General features: G+C 42.8%; 1 protein-coding gene across 5 annotated transcripts in view; it reads left to right on the plus strand.

Annotated features, from left to right (window-relative positions):
- Positions 1–15,640, plus strand: part of chd9 (chromodomain helicase DNA binding protein 9) — a 68,336-nt gene extending 52,696 nt beyond the window's left edge. For 4 of the 5 annotated variants that reach the window (XM_022744068.1, XM_022744092.1, XM_022744083.1 and 1 more), the window contains 21 exons: positions 317–505; positions 726–836; positions 1,003–1,202; positions 1,491–1,690; positions 1,837–1,996; positions 5,007–5,096; positions 6,014–6,117; positions 6,494–6,611; positions 6,763–6,820; positions 7,014–7,062; positions 7,323–7,569; positions 7,745–7,950; positions 8,603–9,481; positions 9,682–9,851; positions 10,095–10,325; positions 11,238–11,415; positions 11,781–11,920; positions 12,132–12,362; positions 12,658–12,807; positions 13,203–13,307; positions 14,258–15,640. In XM_022744068.1, the coding sequence (XP_022599789.1) occupies positions 317–505; positions 726–836; positions 1,003–1,202; positions 1,491–1,690; positions 1,837–1,996; positions 5,007–5,096; positions 6,014–6,117; positions 6,494–6,611; positions 6,763–6,820; positions 7,014–7,062; positions 7,323–7,569; positions 7,745–7,950; positions 8,603–9,481; positions 9,682–9,851; positions 10,095–10,325; positions 11,238–11,415; positions 11,781–11,920; positions 12,132–12,362; positions 12,658–12,807; positions 13,203–13,307; positions 14,258–15,253 (4,812 nt within the window). In that variant the 3' untranslated portion in view covers positions 15,254–15,640. The remainder of the gene's footprint in view (positions 1–316; positions 506–725; positions 837–1,002; positions 1,203–1,490; positions 1,691–1,836; positions 1,997–5,006; positions 5,097–6,013; positions 6,118–6,493; positions 6,612–6,762; positions 6,821–7,013; positions 7,063–7,322; positions 7,570–7,744; positions 7,951–8,602; positions 9,482–9,681; positions 9,852–10,094; positions 10,326–11,237; positions 11,416–11,780; positions 11,921–12,131; positions 12,363–12,657; positions 12,808–13,202; positions 13,308–14,257) is intronic. The other variant, XM_022744075.1, reaches the window with a different exon arrangement.
- The last annotated feature ends 3,012 nt before the right edge of the window (positions 15,641–18,652 follow it).

Below are 18,652 nucleotides of genomic sequence, written 5' to 3' on the forward strand. Positions count from 1 at the left end.
TAAGGAGGTTGAGCTATTAGCTGGTTTCCACATCTGGTGTGGCTGAACATATTTGCATACAGCTGCTGGGGTTAGATACACGGCTGCTGATGTTATGATTTTCATAATCCAATGTGTGTGTGAATTTAGCAGGCTATTTATGTAAACACTGAAGTTTTGTAGGTCTTGGTTTGCTTGTGTCACACAGCATGTAGTAGTATTATGTTCCATACTGTTTTTATTTTAGAATCTGTTTGGCCAATAACATTTATTTTTCATTTGTTGGATATAGTTTCTTGACTTAAACTGTCTGCCCTTGTTTCTCCTGACCTCCTAGGCGGTGCAGCAGCAGCAGCTGTCTAAGAAGGAGATTGAGGATCTGTTGCGACGTGGTGCTTACGGGGCCATCATGGATGAGGAGGATGAAGGGGCCAAATTCTGTGAGGAGGACATAGATCAGATCCTCCAACGCAGGACAAAGACCATCACCATTGAGTCTGAGGGACGAGGCTCCACCTTTGCTAAGGTGAATGAAATATTTAAATACAACTGTTTTAACATAATATCTAATTCTAACTGTAAATATCCGGTCCTCACTATATATTTACGGACAACTTGATATACATTTAACACATTACAGATCACTGGCTGCTGTTGATCTTCAACCAGGAGCAGTTCCTGGTACAGGCACACAGGGAATGGCAAATCTGATTATGGTTTAATATGATTGTGATGTCTGCTTTCAGGCCAGTTTTGTGGCGTCCGGAAACCGCACAGACATTGCTCTGGATGACCCCAACTTCTGGGACAAGTGGGCCAAAAAGGCTGACATTGATATGGACATGGTCAATGGCAGAGTAAGTACTGTCACTACAAACGCTACAATCGACAGAACAAAGGACAGTTAGGTTGGTCACAAAGATGTACTCCATCTCAAGACTTGTACTAGGTTTTTAAATCTCTAGTATGGGATCTGACAGCCCTTTGCTGAAATCTTATTTTCCCTTCATTTCCTCTCTACAGAACAGTTTGGTGATTGACACTCCTCGTGTCAGAAAACAGACGAGGCCGTTCAGTGCCACCAAGGATGAGCTGGCAGAGCTTTCAGAGGGTGAGAGCGAGAATGATGAGACCAAACCTAAGCTCAGGCGAAACCACGACCGCCTCAACAGCTATGGACGCACAGAGTGCTTCAGGGTAGAGAAGAACCTGCTTGTATATGGGTAAGATGGTTTTAAAATGTGTAAATATTGATGATTGACATTATCACAGGTAGCACAGAAAACCTACTGTGAACTGTGTAATAGAATACAGGAAAGAAAAATGTTCTACGGTCTTTCTTTGTGTCTCAAAATCTCCAATACAAGTTACATACAAATGAACATAGCAAATGACTGTAATTATAGAAAAATATATTGTTCCACAATAAAAGTGTCCAAATAGTAAACCTCAAAAAAGGTGTTACTTTGAGTCTGAGCCCATTTCTCCTTAATTTGGCGTTTGTAATCCAGGTGGGGTCGTTGGAAGGATATTCTCAACCATGGGCGTTTTAAGAAGCAGCTCACAGAGTGGGATGTAGAGTCAATCTGCAGGGCCCTGCTGTCCTACTGCCTAGTCCATTATCGTGGAGATGACAAAATCAAAAGCTTCATGTGGGACCTGATTGCCCCTACTGAGGACGGACGCACCAAGGAGCTTCAGAATCACCTGGGTGAGTCTTGGGACTTGAAGTTTCATTTCACTGCCTTTTTTTTTTGTTTTCAACAGATAATGGTACATGGATAGGTTGGGCCAAGTGGGATTTAGGAAATTATCACATTTCCACCTATGACTTTTGACCTCTCCTTCTTCCACTAGGTTTGTCTGCCCCAGTCCCTCGGGGCAGAAAGGGTAAGAAGATGAAGACACAGTCCAGCTCTTTTGACATCCACAAAGCTGAGTGGCTCAGGAAACACAACCCAGAGCACATGCTTCAGGATGATGGCTACAAGAAACACCTCAAACACCACTGCAACAAGTACGTGTTTCCTTAGGCTACTTTGTTAACATTGTACACAGCATTTTAGGGATTCAGCTGACACTTACAATTTTTCTACATCACTGAAGTATAAGAAACAGCTGTTTAGAAAACTCCAGTACAAACCATCTACAATAGTGTTTCAGATCAAAGTGACAGTTGGAATATCTTGTATTTTTTTAGCATTTAACTTACTTACAGTGCACATGGTAGTCTGTGGTTTGGGTGAGACTGTGTGTGTTCTTGTATCTGTGTTTAAACCTTTATGCTGCAGCTGGCAGGTGGTCATTATTCTTATCTGGCACATATTGTATCAGTTTATTTTGAATAGAATGAAGCGTAAGTGTATCAAAATGCAATTTGTACGTGACTCAAATTTTAACTGTGGCACCTCCAAACCACAGTAATTAGGAGGTACTAAAACATCTATGGCAGTTGATAGTTAACTGATTCATTACCGGACATGCATCACTTCGAGACCAGCTGACTGATACAAATCTTAATGAGACTTCAGCCCAGCTAATGGCCGTCATAGATCTTTTTTATTTACAGACACAGGGAAAAAGATGGCTGCTATCAAAACATGGGCCGCAGAGAAATAAAGCCAAATAGATGGCTGCTTCTTTTTAAAAGGGGGGCTTGTGTCCATAGGGCTTTGGACGCAGAGCACTGCAGCTTCCATAGAAAGTTCCCCATTGTTTCCTGGTGCAGTAGTGCTGAATCCAGGGATTGTCTGATATGTGACACGCCGGGCAAATGGGGACACACAGTCAGCAGGGTTTGCTGACTTATGCGTTTTCACTCTGAGGACCTGGAATGTGTCTGGTGGGGCAGGGGGTGGGGGGTGGGGTGGGCTTGGGGGGGTGGGGGTTGGTGTTCGCTGGCTTCCTTAACAGAACTGTAAATGTAGGGCAGAGCTTCTTCACGGGAATGGAAACTGTAGGAAGGTGTGGGAAATTATACTGATAGTGACCAAAAGGCTTGAGAAGTGTGAAATGTCAGAAATTCTGATCGTCATGGATCATCATGGTGTTGATTTCTTGTTGTACAAGCAATTTGCCTTTGCTTTTTACAGTATCAGTATCAGCAGTCCCTTTCCTGCATACTGTAGTAAAGATGTGAGACTGTAATGAATAAATATGCTTTTGCAGGATACAGTTTTGAGAAGGCACATAAAAATTACATGGTGTATGTGTGTGTTGAATCAGAATTACATTTGTGGCTTAGAGTCTTCCTGCTACGCTAGTTTTTGATGGATTGTTTTCTGTGACCAGACCATGAGGGATTTTTTGCATGCCACTTGTGTTACGCGTACTTGGCTTATTTGCCTCTTGAAGACTGCGTATGACTGACTGTTCTGAGATCCTCTGCAGCCTCTCCAAGTGAACCACATCACACACACACAGACACTGACTAACAAAGGCTTGGAAGGAGAGTGATGAAGGGCTGTGCTGACAGGCAGAGGAAGTAGCAGCTGCTCCTGGGCGGGTCCAGGCCCACAGGAGGGTGGAGGAGGGAGAGGGAGGAAGTTCAAGATTGTGATTTACCAGCGCTACAAGTCCAGACTGGTCACCACAGACATCCATCACTTGAATAGACAGACAGACAGACCTCAGAGCCCTGCAGTTTTTCCTGGTCCTGTTGGTGAATCAGAGAATGATACGGGGCTCATTTATAACAATATTCAGCTGAGTTACACCAGAAGAAAAGATCGAATGCCTGGTACTCTATATTTAAGAGTACCAGTCCATTTTTTTCCAGTGCTCTTGAAAGAAGAGCTGCATTGTAGAGAAGCCTTGACAGGAGAGTTCACCGATCCACATAAAGTGATGGATGAATATAGTAGTCTTGGTAAGTGACTGCACATACAAAGAAGTATACAGCGTCACTGTTTACCTAGAGAGGTAATTTTTTAGCCTCCTGGTTCTTATTCTTATGTATGAAGCTTGTGTTCAGACATCAGTAGTCTGGCAACAGGTAATGGACAATAGCACTCTGTGATTTGACAATTTACAGGTAAATTAATAATTTTTCATATCTAATTTCCATTATTTTTTTTTGAAAAAGTCATGGCTTAATATGGTATGTATATGTATATATATGCTTTATTCATCTGGATGTGTCAATCTACATGTTTCTTAAATTCCCCTGCTCATTTGACAGTGTCACATATCCTTAGAGATATAACCATTCTGTAAAGTATAATTGTAGGACAGCTAATAACTCCAGAGCAATAGCAGTACTCCACAGAGAATTGGCTTTCATGCCAGAAATCCTTAAACCTCTACGACACATTTTTCCAACAGCAGACATTACACGGTGGAATTTAAAATCATTTCTGTGTTTATACAAAATGATTACACAGAACGCTTTCTACATTAAGCAAAATCTCAAGGCATACCAGGCGTTACAGCCTGGCACACCAGCACACCACAGTTCCCACCACTTCACTGTGTCTCCGCTCAAAGCCTACTGGCTGTGATGTGTGATCATGCATCACAGAGCTAATGTCTCCCCTGTGAGTCAGCCCCTCTCTACCTTCCCAGCCTTCATCTACTGCCAGAGCACGACCGTATGACGACTGTAGAGAGACTCATGTCTGTTCATTCAGTCCTAAGAGCCTAGCTGTGGAGCTGCTCATTACTCGCTGAGAGATCTGTACAATAATGTCAACTTCAGTGAGTGTCTAGTGTGTGTCCTGTTCTGTGGATGGGCTGAACAACTACTGATTTATAGCCATACACAGTGTACTGTATGTATGGACTGTATGAGTGTATGCCGTTGCTGGAGTGTACAGTAGTTAAATGAGAGGACTACACAGTACAGTCTCAGGATTAGAACTGAATTGTCACACATTTCACTCATTTGGAGTGTGTTCAACAGGTTGTTGCCTGTGTGTGTGTGTGTGTGTGTGTGTGTATGTGTATGTATGTGGGGGGGGGGGTTCTGCTCGCTCAGCATTTGTGCGTGGTCAGGGCTTTGTTGTGACCACTGGGTTTTCTCTGTGCAGGGTGCTGCTCAGGGTCAGAATGCTCTACTACCTGAAACAAGAGGTGATAGGAAACCAGGCCCAGAATGTACTAGACGGCGTGGACTCCAGGTGAGCTCAACTTTGACCTATTCAGTTACCTTACTTTACATACACCTTCTCCCTTGTGCTCTATCGTTAACGTTTTTCTACAACTTTCACTTCTTGGGGCACTTGAAACACAAACATTTAATTAAACAAATTTCCCAGAACACAGTTGATAGTACCTGACACTCTGCCGAGTATGGTTGTAGAATTCCTGAACTGTTCAGATAATGCAATAGCTGGATTCATGATATTCACAGCTTAAATACAACAGTATAGACCCGGGCAGACTTGTATAATAGCAACAGTAGTGTTTCCATATTGAGGTGAAATAGCTGCCTTTATCATTTTTTCCTGGAGTGGCAACTGTGGTCATTAGCATATGGTATCAACCTGTTGAAGGAAGAAACAGCTGATCAGCGGAATGAATAAGACGGTTGTAGAGCTCCACCTGCTGGTGAAAGATAGACCTTTTTTTCCTGTCTTCTACAGTACAACACTATCGATTAATCAACACCACAGTTAACAAGGAAATATCTATACAAAGTTTTTTTTATTATTGTTTTACAGTTTTCATTGTGTTAATTCACAATAAAAGCCCCTCCATAAGTGTTTGTAGAAATAGCAAATTGATATAGTAAATGGGAGCAGGTCAGAAAAATTTGATTTTTTTTTTTTTTAATAAGAAAATGTATTTTAAAAGACTACGGTACGGTATTGTACGATATTAACCTGTCCCAAACAAAAGCAGATTAAACTTCTGCAGAGCTCTGAGTCAGAGGACATTCAGCGCTCCTCGCCACAGGTCATTTGCATAGATTTACCTCATTGTGTGTCACAGTGTTGCAATAGAGGAACTCAAAGCGAGGTCAGATTGTTGGATGTCTCTAAATCAAGGAAATCAATAAAAGTTTATATATCTGTCCAAATCTCCTCCTCTTCAGTGAGATAAAGATTTGGGTGCCAGAGCCAGACCACTCCGAGCTGCCAGCCTTGTGGTGGGATGCCATCTCCGACAAGTGTCTATTGCTGGGTGTATATAAGCATGGTAAGAAACCTCAGCTTTTGCTCTGACTTGTTTTATACAATTTGGTAAGAAGTGCTCTCAAGTTGAAATGGAACTCAACTAACCTGTACTGAACTGTCGGAGTGTCTGAGGTCACTGTCTATACCTGACATCAAACATTAACAAGCTTCTGTGCGACAGCCACAGTGTTTAAGTTTAGTGACTGTGATTATTTTAAAAAGCAAAATAATTGTTATAACTGATAATTCTGGTGCCACTGTTGTATACCAGATACCAGATACCAATTGATTGTGGGAAATCAACCAGCTTGTGTTTATTGCCTGGTCCATATCTAAGAGTTTCCATGCATTATCCTTTGCTAACTTTACTGTTTGCTTATCCTCCTGTACACTCCCAGGTTATGAGAAGTACAACACTATTCGTGCAGATCCTACCCTGTGTTTCCTAGACCGTGTGGGACGACCAGATGAGAAGGCCATCGCTGCTGAGCAGAGAGGCAATGATTTTATGGATGGGTGGGTACATCACATCAGTCCTGTGCCTGAAAAACATTTTTTGCCTTTTTTGTTTTAACATATTTGGATAAAGTTTAGATTTTTCAAAAATTGCCTCAGCTAAATTGTCTACTGCAGAAATTATACAAACTTAACCTGTGTGTGTTTGTAGGGATGTGGATGATCCAGAATACAAGCCCGCTCCAGCACTGTTGAAGGACGATATGGAGGTAAAGCCACAAGAACCAAAGTTGTTCATCTAATAAGGCCTATTTAATACTTTGAATATTCCCTCTGTATTTCAGTTAGTTTGTGATTCATCATCAAATCTAATGCAGTCTATTCACCTCATATTTTTTTATTAAATACTGTATGATGTTGTGGCTACATCCTCCCATAATTGCACTCTGTCTTCTCACACAGGATGATGCCTCTTCTCCTGGAGACTTGGTTGTCACTGACAATGCTGGAGGTGAGTATTAGACACTTGTAATCCACAGCGGATTATCATTATCATGATGACTATAAATACAGGCTTCCCACGGGCCAGATAAATCTGGAAAAGTCCTGAAATTTGAAGGATGCATAATTATTAAAATGATTACTTTTCAAGGTAATTAATCAGCAGAAATTCAACATGTTGCGATGGCAGAAAGGCATAGAAATCTGTAAGTACTCTGTTCAGTTTATTTATCTGTAGTTGAATGTGTACCGTATACTACTCCGATTCAGATGCAGTTCCAGTGACAGAGGGTGAAACTGCCTACTGGCCGTCCTCCTCAGTGTTGACTGCCAGGCTGAGGCGTCTGATCACAGCCTCCCAGCGCTACACCAAGAGCCGGCAGATCCTCCACATTCACCAGACTCAGTCTCAGTCCCAGCAGACCATGGTACTGTCTACTCCGCTCTGCCCACTGCCCCCCACACTCAACGACACCCTCAATCCCAAGATGGCTGCTAAGATTGAACGCCAACAAAGGTCAGAACAGAGCAAATCAATAGAATAAAATAGAAATGGATAAAATAATGATAAAATTTAACTTTGACGCTTGGATCAGTAATTGCGAAAAGATTGTTGTCAGAATATATCATTCTAACATATATTATTGTCTATGTAAACTGTTGTTACAGTGTAAATGTTTTTTACTTCTTAGATGGACCAGACGAGAAGAAGCTGACTTCTACCGGGTGGTCTCCACTTTCGGCGTTGTTTTTGATCCAAACCTTGGCCAGTTCGACTGGACCAAGTTCAGGGCCATGGCTCGGCTGCACAAGAAGACCGACGAGAGCCTGCAGAAATACCTGTGTGCTTTCACCGCCATGTGCCGACGGGTGTGCCGCCTGCCTCCCAAAGAGGGAGGTAAGAATCATTCTGGCTTATTCACACATGAACACACACATGCAGTGAAACCATTAGTCTTTATATATATTATTTATATACACCTGAAGTGAAGAGGTCTACGCACTCATGGAGAGAAGATATCAACATTTTGGTTTTGATGTTGAACAGCTGTCCACAGAAAGTCTTGCTATATCATGGCAACGCATGATAACACATAATTCTTTACTAACATTATGCTTGTCAAATTGTTTTTTTCTGCTTTTTTTCCACTAACAAATAAATTAGATATGAAAACTTTGAATGTTAGCCATGGTATGATATGATATGGTGCTATCAGAGCATGGTGTATTATGCTTTGCCCGATGGCCTGATGTCACACAAACACTTTACTCAAGACGTTGTCATTAACATTACATCAGGTGGTGTATATACTACATTTATACTTGGCTGTAAATGGTTTTACTCTGCAGAGAGGTCAGTAGCACCCTGGAAAACAGGCTTGCTCAGCAGTCCTGAGGTAGAGGGATTGATAAGGTTAATCATTTGTGGAAAGACAAATAGTGTGATGTTTAAACCCCTGGCACAAACAGGTCTTTGGGTTCTACCTGTAAAGGAGCCTTTATTTCCTCTCACACAGTCTCTCATACCCGCTTCTTCTTCTTTGTTCCAGACTCTGCGGTTGACCCGTCTCTGACCATCCAGCCCATCACAGAGGAGCGAGCGTCTCGTACCCTGTACAGAGTAGAGCTGCTTCGCCAGGTGAGGGAACAAGTCCTTCGACATTCGTTACTCTATGAGCGCCTGTCGCTGTGCCAGATGAGCTCTGACTTACCCGTCTGGTGGGAAGCCGGTACCCATGACCATGACCTGCTAATTGGTGCCGCCAAGCATGGTGTCAGCCGCACAGATTACCACATTTTGAGAGACCCTGAGCTCAGCTTCATGGCTGCCCAGCGCAACTACAGCCAAACAAAAGCTGCACAGCAGCAATCACGCTGCACATCCACCCCACTCCTACACCCTCAGCACCAGGCCACCAGCTCAGTGATGACAGGCTCTCCGCTGCCTCCAGCAGCCCAGAGAGACACAGAGCCCTTTGGGGTTGTGCCCAAAGTGGAACCAGCCTCTGAGGGGGAGGAGAGCAGGGAGAAACAGGGCGAGAGCTGGAGCCCTCCTCGAGCACCAGCTACTCCCACAGGTCTGGAACAGAAGCCTGTTTCTGAGACACGGGACAGTGAGAGGCAGATGGTGGCAGCACGAACCAAACCCCTCACACCCAACTCCTCTGAGAGGAAACCCAAGAAGGCCAGCAAGAGGGGCCGCAGGGAGGCCAGGCGTGGCTCAGAGTCTAACTCAGATGGCTCCTCTTCAAGCTCATCATCGCGGTCCTCCTCCTCTTCGTCATCTTCCTCTTCTTCCTCATCACATTCCGGGTCCAGCTCCTCCTCCTCTTCTTCGTCTTGCTCCTCTGGCTCTTCATCGTCGTCGTCGTCCTCCTCATCATCTTCTGACGACAGCGAAAGTGAGGGAGAGGAAGGGAAGAAGAAAGGTGAGTATTTACTATTTTCAAAAGTTTTGTTCAGGTCAGTCACATTTCAAAGCATTAAAAACCAGCTAGGTTGTTGTAAAAAATATACAGCTCTGTGGCTCTTTGGATTTGTAGGGCAGTATTAATACTGAATAACTATGTTAAAATGTATCTGAGGAGGAGTCTTTAATGTCCGTCTCTGTGTGCTGTCACGTTGGCAGTGCCTGCAGCAACAAGTGTAAAGGGCTTCGATGAGGACAGTGTGGCATCTCTGAGCACTACACAGGATGAAACACAAGACACCCATGTCGCTGAGAACGGCATCACCAACAACTCCTCGCATCCTTTACAGGGAGGAGGATACATGCTCGCTGCATCCTACTGGCCAAAGGTGAATTACTGTACATCTGTTCTATCCAATCCATCAATGCCAAATGAGTCTCATCAACGCCACTGTTCCTGTAGCTATTCAGTAGTATTTTATCATCAAATATAACAAATATTTGTCTATGTCTATTAGTTTCCATGATTTTAAGTTAAGAAAAAAAAAATCTGAAAACTTGCAGCATGGTTGTGGGCAACAGGGAAATCTTGAGTTTGAACGTGCTGGTCATCTGTGCTGTTGTTTGTTTAGGATCGTGTGATTATCAACCGCCTGGACAGTATCTGCCAGGCAGTGCTAAAGGGCAAGTGGCCAGGAACACGTCGGGTCTACGAGCCTGGAGGTGCGGTGGCCTCCTTCTACACCACCAAGCTGCTGGACAATGCCAACAGCCTGTGCGAGGACCCCTCTGCCTCACCACAGGGGTCAAAGGTGACCAAGCATGTTGCAGAAAACAAGGAGTTCTCAGTAAAACTCAACGATGTATGTTGATTTCTCCCTTCCTCCCCTCCTCCCTCTGCTTCGCCCTAATCGTAGGATCCTACCACTTCTGCTGCCATGACCGGTGTTAGCTGCCGTGTTCAGCATGTTTTCTGGTTTTCTTCCGTCTTTCCTTTGGGTATGATTAGTGGTTTTGACTGCCTGGCAGGAGAAGAGATTAATTTAATAGCAGCCTTTCTCTCTTTTCCCACACACTCTATTTGAATTGGGCTCTGAGGCTGTGATTACATCAGAACAAATCACTCAGTCATGAGAATATAATAAGGTTCAGTTTGAAGACTCTCTAGACTGGAGGGGTCTTGCTTATAATCTAACTGAAATGTAGACCTTGGCTGTGGGTGTTCTCTAATGTGCTTCTAGGCAATGTGGCAATTAACTTGGCAGGCTTGAGGCTCACTTCAGTTTATTTCTTGCTTCTGTGTTGCTTTTTGATAAGTCTATTTTTCCAAATTTTTTTACCATCACAGATCCTCCAAACACCTGCTGCTTGTTTCCTTTAAAATCTGGACTTTATATGCTGACAGCAGCTATCTCTTCGGCATGGCTTCCCAGTACACTCCAAACTATGAACAGACTTTACCCACTGCCCTGCTAGCCACTACCCACTGTGTGTCCATTTGTTCCAATACTACTAACAAGAAAATACCTGAACAATATTTGCTGTTGTTTTATAAGAATTTCTTACAAATGAGATGATCATTTATTATCTAAATTTAAATTACTTTATGATCCTTTAATTACGTAAAAAGGCAGAGAAAGCTTCCATGTGTCTTAAACAATCTGGGAAGGAATAAAAAAATTAAGCGTAACCTTTCTCCTTGTTTATAAATCTGTATGTTTGCCTCTTGACTATTTTTCTGCACTTGTCTCACACTCTTTTGCATCTCTCTATAGCAGGAGGGAGGTCTGAAGCTGACCTTCCAGAAACAGGGTCTTCCTCTGAAGAGGCCCCTGGAATCTGAAGAGGGCCCCCAGGCCCAGCAGCAGTACCTGGCCCGGCTTCATGAGCTGCAGAGTGCCTCGGACACAGGCCTGACTGATATCACCAAGCCTCAGTGCAGCTTTCAGACTGGTATGTCAAAATGCAGTGATACCTTAAGACCTGTGCATACAGTTTGTTTTGAGATCAGGCTATCCTGTTTTCCTTTACCACCACTAGATGGCAGCAAAGTGTAGTTTTGGTGACTAAAGGACGGCATTAGTCCTCTTCCCTTTTTTTACAGAATAGAAAATGTGTGTATTCAGTCTAAATCATTGAGCTTTTGATCTTTTAAACAGTAAAAAAAAAAAGAAGCCTAATTTAAGTGTGAGAGTGGACGTGCCTGAAATTTAAGACCGTTTCCAGATGTGTCTTCAAGCTTCATTTCATTTAAATGAGGCTTCATGTGTGACACAGTAGTTCACAGCTAACAGCTGGTTCCTCTGCAATGCCTCCAGGTCTTACTGGTCAGATGAGGTTGAATGGAGTAGTGGATGGCCAACCGGTGATTAAGAAGCGAAGGGGAAGGAGGAAGAACGTAGAGGGGATGGACCTGCTCTTTATGAACAGGAGTAGAGTCCCTGCAGTTCCTGATCAGGTAAGCAGATTTCTTTTGTTTCTTGTTTTTGCAAAGACAGGAGCATGTGGCATAATACAGGTTTATGGATCCTAGAAAATAAGAGATAGAAGCACAAAGGAAAGCTCTAGAGCTATATATGTCCATAATGTTTCATTTTCCAATTGTGTATTTAATAGGAAGTAATAGTATTCTAAATGTTAAACGCTGCTCTGTGTCCATGTATATCCAGGTGCCTCCAGGGTGGGGTGGTATTGGCCAGGTGGGTGTGGCTGCAGCCTCTGCACCAGGCTACAGCCAGAGCTCAGCTCAGGTCCCGGCAGACACAGAGAGCAGGGTCCCAGTCATCAACCTCAAAGACGGCACCCGGCTTGCTGGGGATGACGCCCCCAGGAGGAAAGATCTAGAACAGTGGCTAAAAGAACATCCCGGCTTTGTAGCAGACACAGGAGCCTTCATCCCCGTGAGTCCTTTTTTTTCCTGTCTTCTCATCATAGGTTATATATATATATAAAAAAAAAAAAAAAGAGGTGCAGGTTTAACCAAAAAAAAACCTTTGAATTTTTAATTAAAGATTTGTTTATAGATACATCTTTAGATTTCATGGAATAAATATGCTGTACATTTATAGAGAAGTGTATGTATGCAGGTGTTAAACAGATATGCAGAACTAGTAAACTAATAACTAGTTTTTGCAGAAAATTCCCGGCCGTTAGACATTTTCTTTTGACATAAGTATTTTTCCATTCCATATTCAGGGTGTAAATAAGATGCAAATGCAGTTCCACTTCCAGGATGGTCGGCCAAAGCAGAAGAGGCACCGCTGTAGGAACCCCAACAAGATCGATGTCAACAGCCTGACAGGAGAAGAGAGGGTCCAAATCATCAACAGGAGAAATGCACGCAAGGTGTGTTTGTGTTTCAGTGTGCTATTAAAATGCTATATATTGAGGAAACACAATAATTGTTCTTTCCTCAAAATGTGAAAATTTAAAATCAGAGTCATCCTTTCAAAAGCAGCCTTTAATGGCTCATAAACTTGCTTTCAAAAATGTGTACCTGTTTTTAATGATTGGACAATACATGCTGTAGCTCTCATGTCCAAATGTTGGACATGTCTTACTATAATAATAATCTGATACTCGACATGCATGTATGTACAGTACTTGCTGAAAAATGTCATGCATAAATGACATTTTATTATATTTTAATCTTCAGTTGGGTTGACAGAGTGTAATTTATGCAGCTGAGGTAACTGTGTGTGTAACTGTTGGGTTCATGTTGCCCGTCATCTTTTCTGCAGGTTGGTGGAGCCTTTGCTCCTCCTCTGAAGGATCTGTGCCGGTTCCTTCAGGAGAACCCAGAGTACGGCGTCCCACCTGAATGGGCGGATGTGGTCAAACAGTCGGTGAGTCATAAAGTAACGGATGAATCACATCAAAACTGTGACAGGAACATGTTACATCAAGGAAGGCCATTTTAACAATGTCGATAGCACACTCAGGTTATTAGGTATATTTGGTTATTAGGTGCTCGTAGCTAAAACAAATGTAATTTAATATCCTACTTGATGAGGATTATAACCTGTTTAAGAGAGGTGTTGATTCAACTACATGATCATTTTGGAGATTGTGGTGCTGTTGAACAGAATTGGGTTAAACTGAGGTGTTTCTAATATTTTGTATATTAAAGAGGGAATTTTCAACAAAAACTGAAGATTATAACCTGATCATGAATGTAGAATTAGTATTAGATTGCATTTGTTTTAGGTAGGTGTACTTAATAAACTAGCAGTGAATATGTATACCAATGAGCCAAAGCATTATGACCATTCACAGATTAAGCAAATAATGTTGATTATTTTGACTCAATGGCACATATCAATGTCTGGAATATAGTAGACAGCAGGTTAACAATCACTACTTATAGTCAACATGTTGGATGTGGGGGAAATGGGTAGGTGTAAAAACCTGAGAAACTTTGACAAGGGCCAAATTATTGTGGCAATATGACCTGGTTGGAGTCTCACCGAAATTGGAAGGTGCTCCCGATCAGCAGTGGTGAGTACCTACTGACAGTGGTCCAAGGAGGGGCAAACCACAAATGAAGGCTATCCCATCTGGGCCGAGCTGACAGGCTACTACACCTCAAGTCACAGGAAGTGACACAACACACATCCCTGCTTATGTGGCTACATAGCCACAGACCGATAAGAGTGGCCATGCTGATCATGTTTTGACTCATCAGTGTATGTTTACCCCACTGTTATTACATGCACTGTGATATGTTTCATGAATAATCTTTGGCTATGCTGTGTAAAACTGCTAACGCTGTGTTTACGTCCTATGTTTCATCCAGGGTTACCTCCCAGAGAGTATGTTTGACAGGATCCTGACAGGACCCATCGTTCCTGAGGAGGTGAGTAGGCGTGGACGTCGACCTAAGAATCCTCTGGCCAAGGCGGCAGCGGCGGCGGCGGCGGCAGCACCCAACACAGCAGCCTCTGCCCTCGGTCTGAACCCCCTGCTGGCCAATGGCCTCCTCTCTGGAATGGACCTCACCAGCCTGCAGGCCTTCCAGCAAAACCTCCAGAGCTTACAGTCCCTGCAGCTCACCGCAGGCCTGATGGGGCTGCCGTCCGATGCTAGCAACCTGGCTGCAAGCAACCTAGCTGCCATGTTTCCCATGATGCTGTCGGGTATGGCTGGATTGCCAAACCTTCTTGGCATGAGCAGCTTGCTTGGGAAGCCTGCTCAGGAGGGCACAGGAAGCTCGGAGGAAAAGACAAAGGGAACCACCAGCGGTGTAACAGGAGAGCCGTCTGCCTCTAAAGCCCCTTCTCACACCTCAGACACCAAAGGAGAAAGGACAGAGGGCTCGAACGCGACTCCTTCCTCAACTTCCAGCTCCAGTTCCTCTGCCACCGCCCCACAAAGTGCTTCAGCTGCCTCTGCAGCCTCCAGTCACCCACTGTCTCTTAACCCCTTGTTACTCTCCAGTATGCTTTACCCAGGGATGCTTCTCACTCCAGGCCTTAACCTTCCTGTGTCTGCCACACAGCCGCAGAGCTCAAACAGTGACCCCACCCTTCCTCCTGCTCCTCTTCCTCCTCAGCCTGCAGCCTCCAAGTCATCGCCAAGGGAGACAGAGCAGCCAGCAGCAGAGAAGGACGGAGAGGAGGAGGATGAGGCGTTAGAAGAAGCTTTGGATGAAGAAGAAGAAGAGGAGGAGGAGTCAGCAGAACAAAAAGAGAACAGTGGTCCTGAAGGTTCGGGGAAAGCCGAGTCATCTTCATCAGAGTCTGGGAGCTCTTCCTCATCCTCAGATGATTCAGACTCCAGTGATGAGGACTGATCCTATGAATATATAATTATAAATTTATTTATGTATTGCCTAGAAATGTATACATATATTCACATATATATGGATTTTCCAGCACTTATGTTGCGATCGATTTCTTTACATGTAAATACAAGAACTAACTAAAATGTTGTGTAATAAAGACGACAAAAACCTCAAAAAAAGAAAAAAAGAAAAAACTGACTTAAAAGGAACTGAAATAAAATTTCAGTGTTTGTTCACAAGGTACAGTCTTGTTTTGAGACATTTTGCATGTCAGACTTTAGTAGATTTCTGAACTCTGTGAACTTGTACCACACGATTATGTACAATTGCAACAAAAAAGGCATTATTGTAATTATGTCAGGATTTAATTTTATTAAAAAAGTGAAACTACATCAACATGCTCGTTGAGCTGTACTATTAATATATTTTGATTGTTGGGGGTTGGGGGAATGACACTTGACAAACACTTTGGTTTCTCTTGTAAATATTCAGTACTTTTACAGGTTCGTTGACACTTATGCTTTGCAGATCATACGTTGGATATGTCAGCAATAACTTGGGCAGCTAATGAATGTCACTGAAGCTGTAGATTCTCTGTCTGCCATGTTCGACCCTAGTGCACAACTCACGCAGCCTCACCTACCTGTCACTTGGTTCATTTCCTACATTTGTTCCTCATCCATTTTGGAGACAGAATTATCTGAAGCCCCTTCTTTAATATCGCTTCAATTTTGGGGGAAATCTGTATAAGTATTATTTTTATTCAATCAAGAACATAAGCTTAAATCCTTCAAAATGGATCATTATTTAATTCTGTGATATGTTTTGAGGTTTCATCTTTCACATGGATATCTTCATTTTCACCATCACCTTACAAACATGTTCCAACATGTCCAAGGCGCACTTTAGCTACCCACAGTAGGCATACATGTTCACTTGCACGTCTGTTGATTTTATTTTTATTTTTTTTCCAGTGTCAGAGTCTAACAAACTCCTTGAGCTGTGGGAACAGAAAAACAACCTTTTACTGTGTGCCAAAAACTGCCCTTTGACCCTCTGAGGTCCTGACAGAGTTTTGTGGTCTCTGTTTAGTAGAGAAGTTCAGGATTCTTGATGACATGGATATTATTACTACAGCCCCGGCGTATTTGACTGCATCTTACCTCAACTGTGCTCAATGGATTGGCTTCACTGTGCAAATGTACATGTGCATGGGTGTGTTTTCGTGCTGTCCATGTACACAGTGTCCTTGTCTGCTGGAATGTGTGTGTCAGAGGCCTTTTTCTTTTTTTTTTTACTTAGAGCTTCCACTGTGTTTTGTTTGGCTGGGCTGCTCCTCTCACCTGGTATCTACTGCTTCCATAACTTCCCAATCTGAATGTTGTGCATTGAGGAGGGGGGCCTTGTAAGCTATGACTAGTGGAAACCACATTACAAGTGTTTTTGACCTTTTGAACACCACTCATTACAAATTTGGAGGAAATTTTCATGTTGCATGACCACCTGTCTACCAAAGTCTTACAGAAGTTACACGGCACAAGCACAAAATAGTTCAAGTCCTGGCTAAGATTGTAGTAATTGTCATCGTCTTTGAGTATTAAATTTTACACAGTGCCAGATGGGCTAGCTTTAGGAAGGGCTCAATAATAGCAGCTTGTGTCGCTGGAAGTTTGCAGCGTTGTGTGTATTTCACTTCGTCCTTGACTCTGTTCTGCTGATGAATGGAGCTTCAGCTAGATGTAGAAGTGCCCTTATCCTGTACCTCACTCTCTCATTCAACTTCTGTCTGACAAAGCAACCTGCTCAGATTCCTGCTCCATGCTCGTGCATTTTGTTCATCATCGCTGTACATGTTCATTTTAAGCTGTAACACTGGAGTTCACTCAAGCCGAAGTACCTTTTGTAATTTTCTCGAGCACAACAGTGCTTGCTCTAGGACTGCTGTTACACAGTGGACTGTTAGATACACATTTCAAAAATAATTTCTGAGGTGAGGTCTTTGTTTGGACTGGGGGGGGGGGGGGGGGGGCGACAGAGTGCTCCTCCTGTGCTGGAGAAACCCACTGAAATAACTCAGTCTGTTTAGTTCTTACGTATTGCTGTAGCATTGTTCTTTGGTGGGTCAAACCATGAACAACCCCACGGTCTGAACACAAAGACTAAAGACATGTCTGAGTTCTGATGTTGCTTTAAATTGGTTTTCTTGTATGCCTGTTATATATATATAGACCTCGTCATGGGTTTGCTTGCAATGCAATTGCATTTTTGTTTTGATTTTTTATTATATTACTACTAACAGTACGGTATTTTTCTATGTCTGAGCAATGAACTTAAACATGCCACTGTCATTTTGTATATCTGCACCTCTGCTCTCTTTAAACTTGTAGTGCCCTTATGCAAACACCCAGCCATTGCTACTTCTGCTGTAGGTGACTGATCTAATGAATTTTGCTACTTTTTGTTGCCCCACAGTGATGGGTTGATGGATTGATGACTGTGCTGAGCCTCTTTAGGACACAAATGGCAAAAATGGTAGACATAAGATTGGGGTTTTTGCTTTACTATTGCTATTCTCTTTTTTTTTCCCTCAGTTGTACTGTACAAGGACTCCCAAAGCACTGCTAGTGCTAGAGAAGCAGTGTTAAACCTGCGACACACACACACACACACACACACACACACACACACACACACACACACACACAACACAGGCACCACACACACACACACACACACACACACACAATGACCAATATGCAAGAGGAATGACAAAACACACTACTGCTGTACAGGGAGGTTTTCGTTCAGTTTTCATACATGTAATCACTGAGATGACAAAACTAGCATCATTGGTTTTGTATTTTTATTTCAAGCTTGATAATATCCTAAATGTCACCCTGGTCAGTTTTTGTCTTGTTTTTTTTCTTTCATTGGAAAAGTTGTAATATTTGCAAGTTGTGGTCTGTGTAGTCAAAATAATTCTTTATGTAGTGCAGGAAAACGCGTCTTAAAAGTCATTTGTAATTTATTGGATTACTTTCTATGAAGTTCTATAGAGGAAATTGAGGTTTAATTATTTTTATTAAACATATTCTTCTGACTATCCATAAAGTGTGCCTTTGCCTGTTGCTTTGTCTGGGGAACTTATTCAAGACATCATCAATACCAGGAACTTTCTGGCACTTTTTCTCCTCTGAACAGCTGAACACTTTCCTCACATCTATATACTTATTGTTCTACTCAAAGTGACATTGTTCAGGTCAGGGAACAAACCTTTCTTATAGTGGCACAAAATAAACTGTATCCGCTTCATTTTAGCCAATTGAACCCTTTACTGTAGTAGTTCTTTTCTCCTTCCTCCCTACTTTTCTTAGTTAAGATAGTTCCTTTTTAATCAAAGTGCTAAAG

This window comes from Seriola dumerili, unplaced genomic scaffold, assembly GCF_002260705.1.
Source record: "Seriola dumerili isolate Sdu_G_001 unplaced genomic scaffold, Sdu_1.0 BDQW01000003.1, whole genome shotgun sequence".
NCBI lineage: Eukaryota > Metazoa > Chordata > Actinopteri > Carangiformes > Carangidae > Seriola > Seriola dumerili.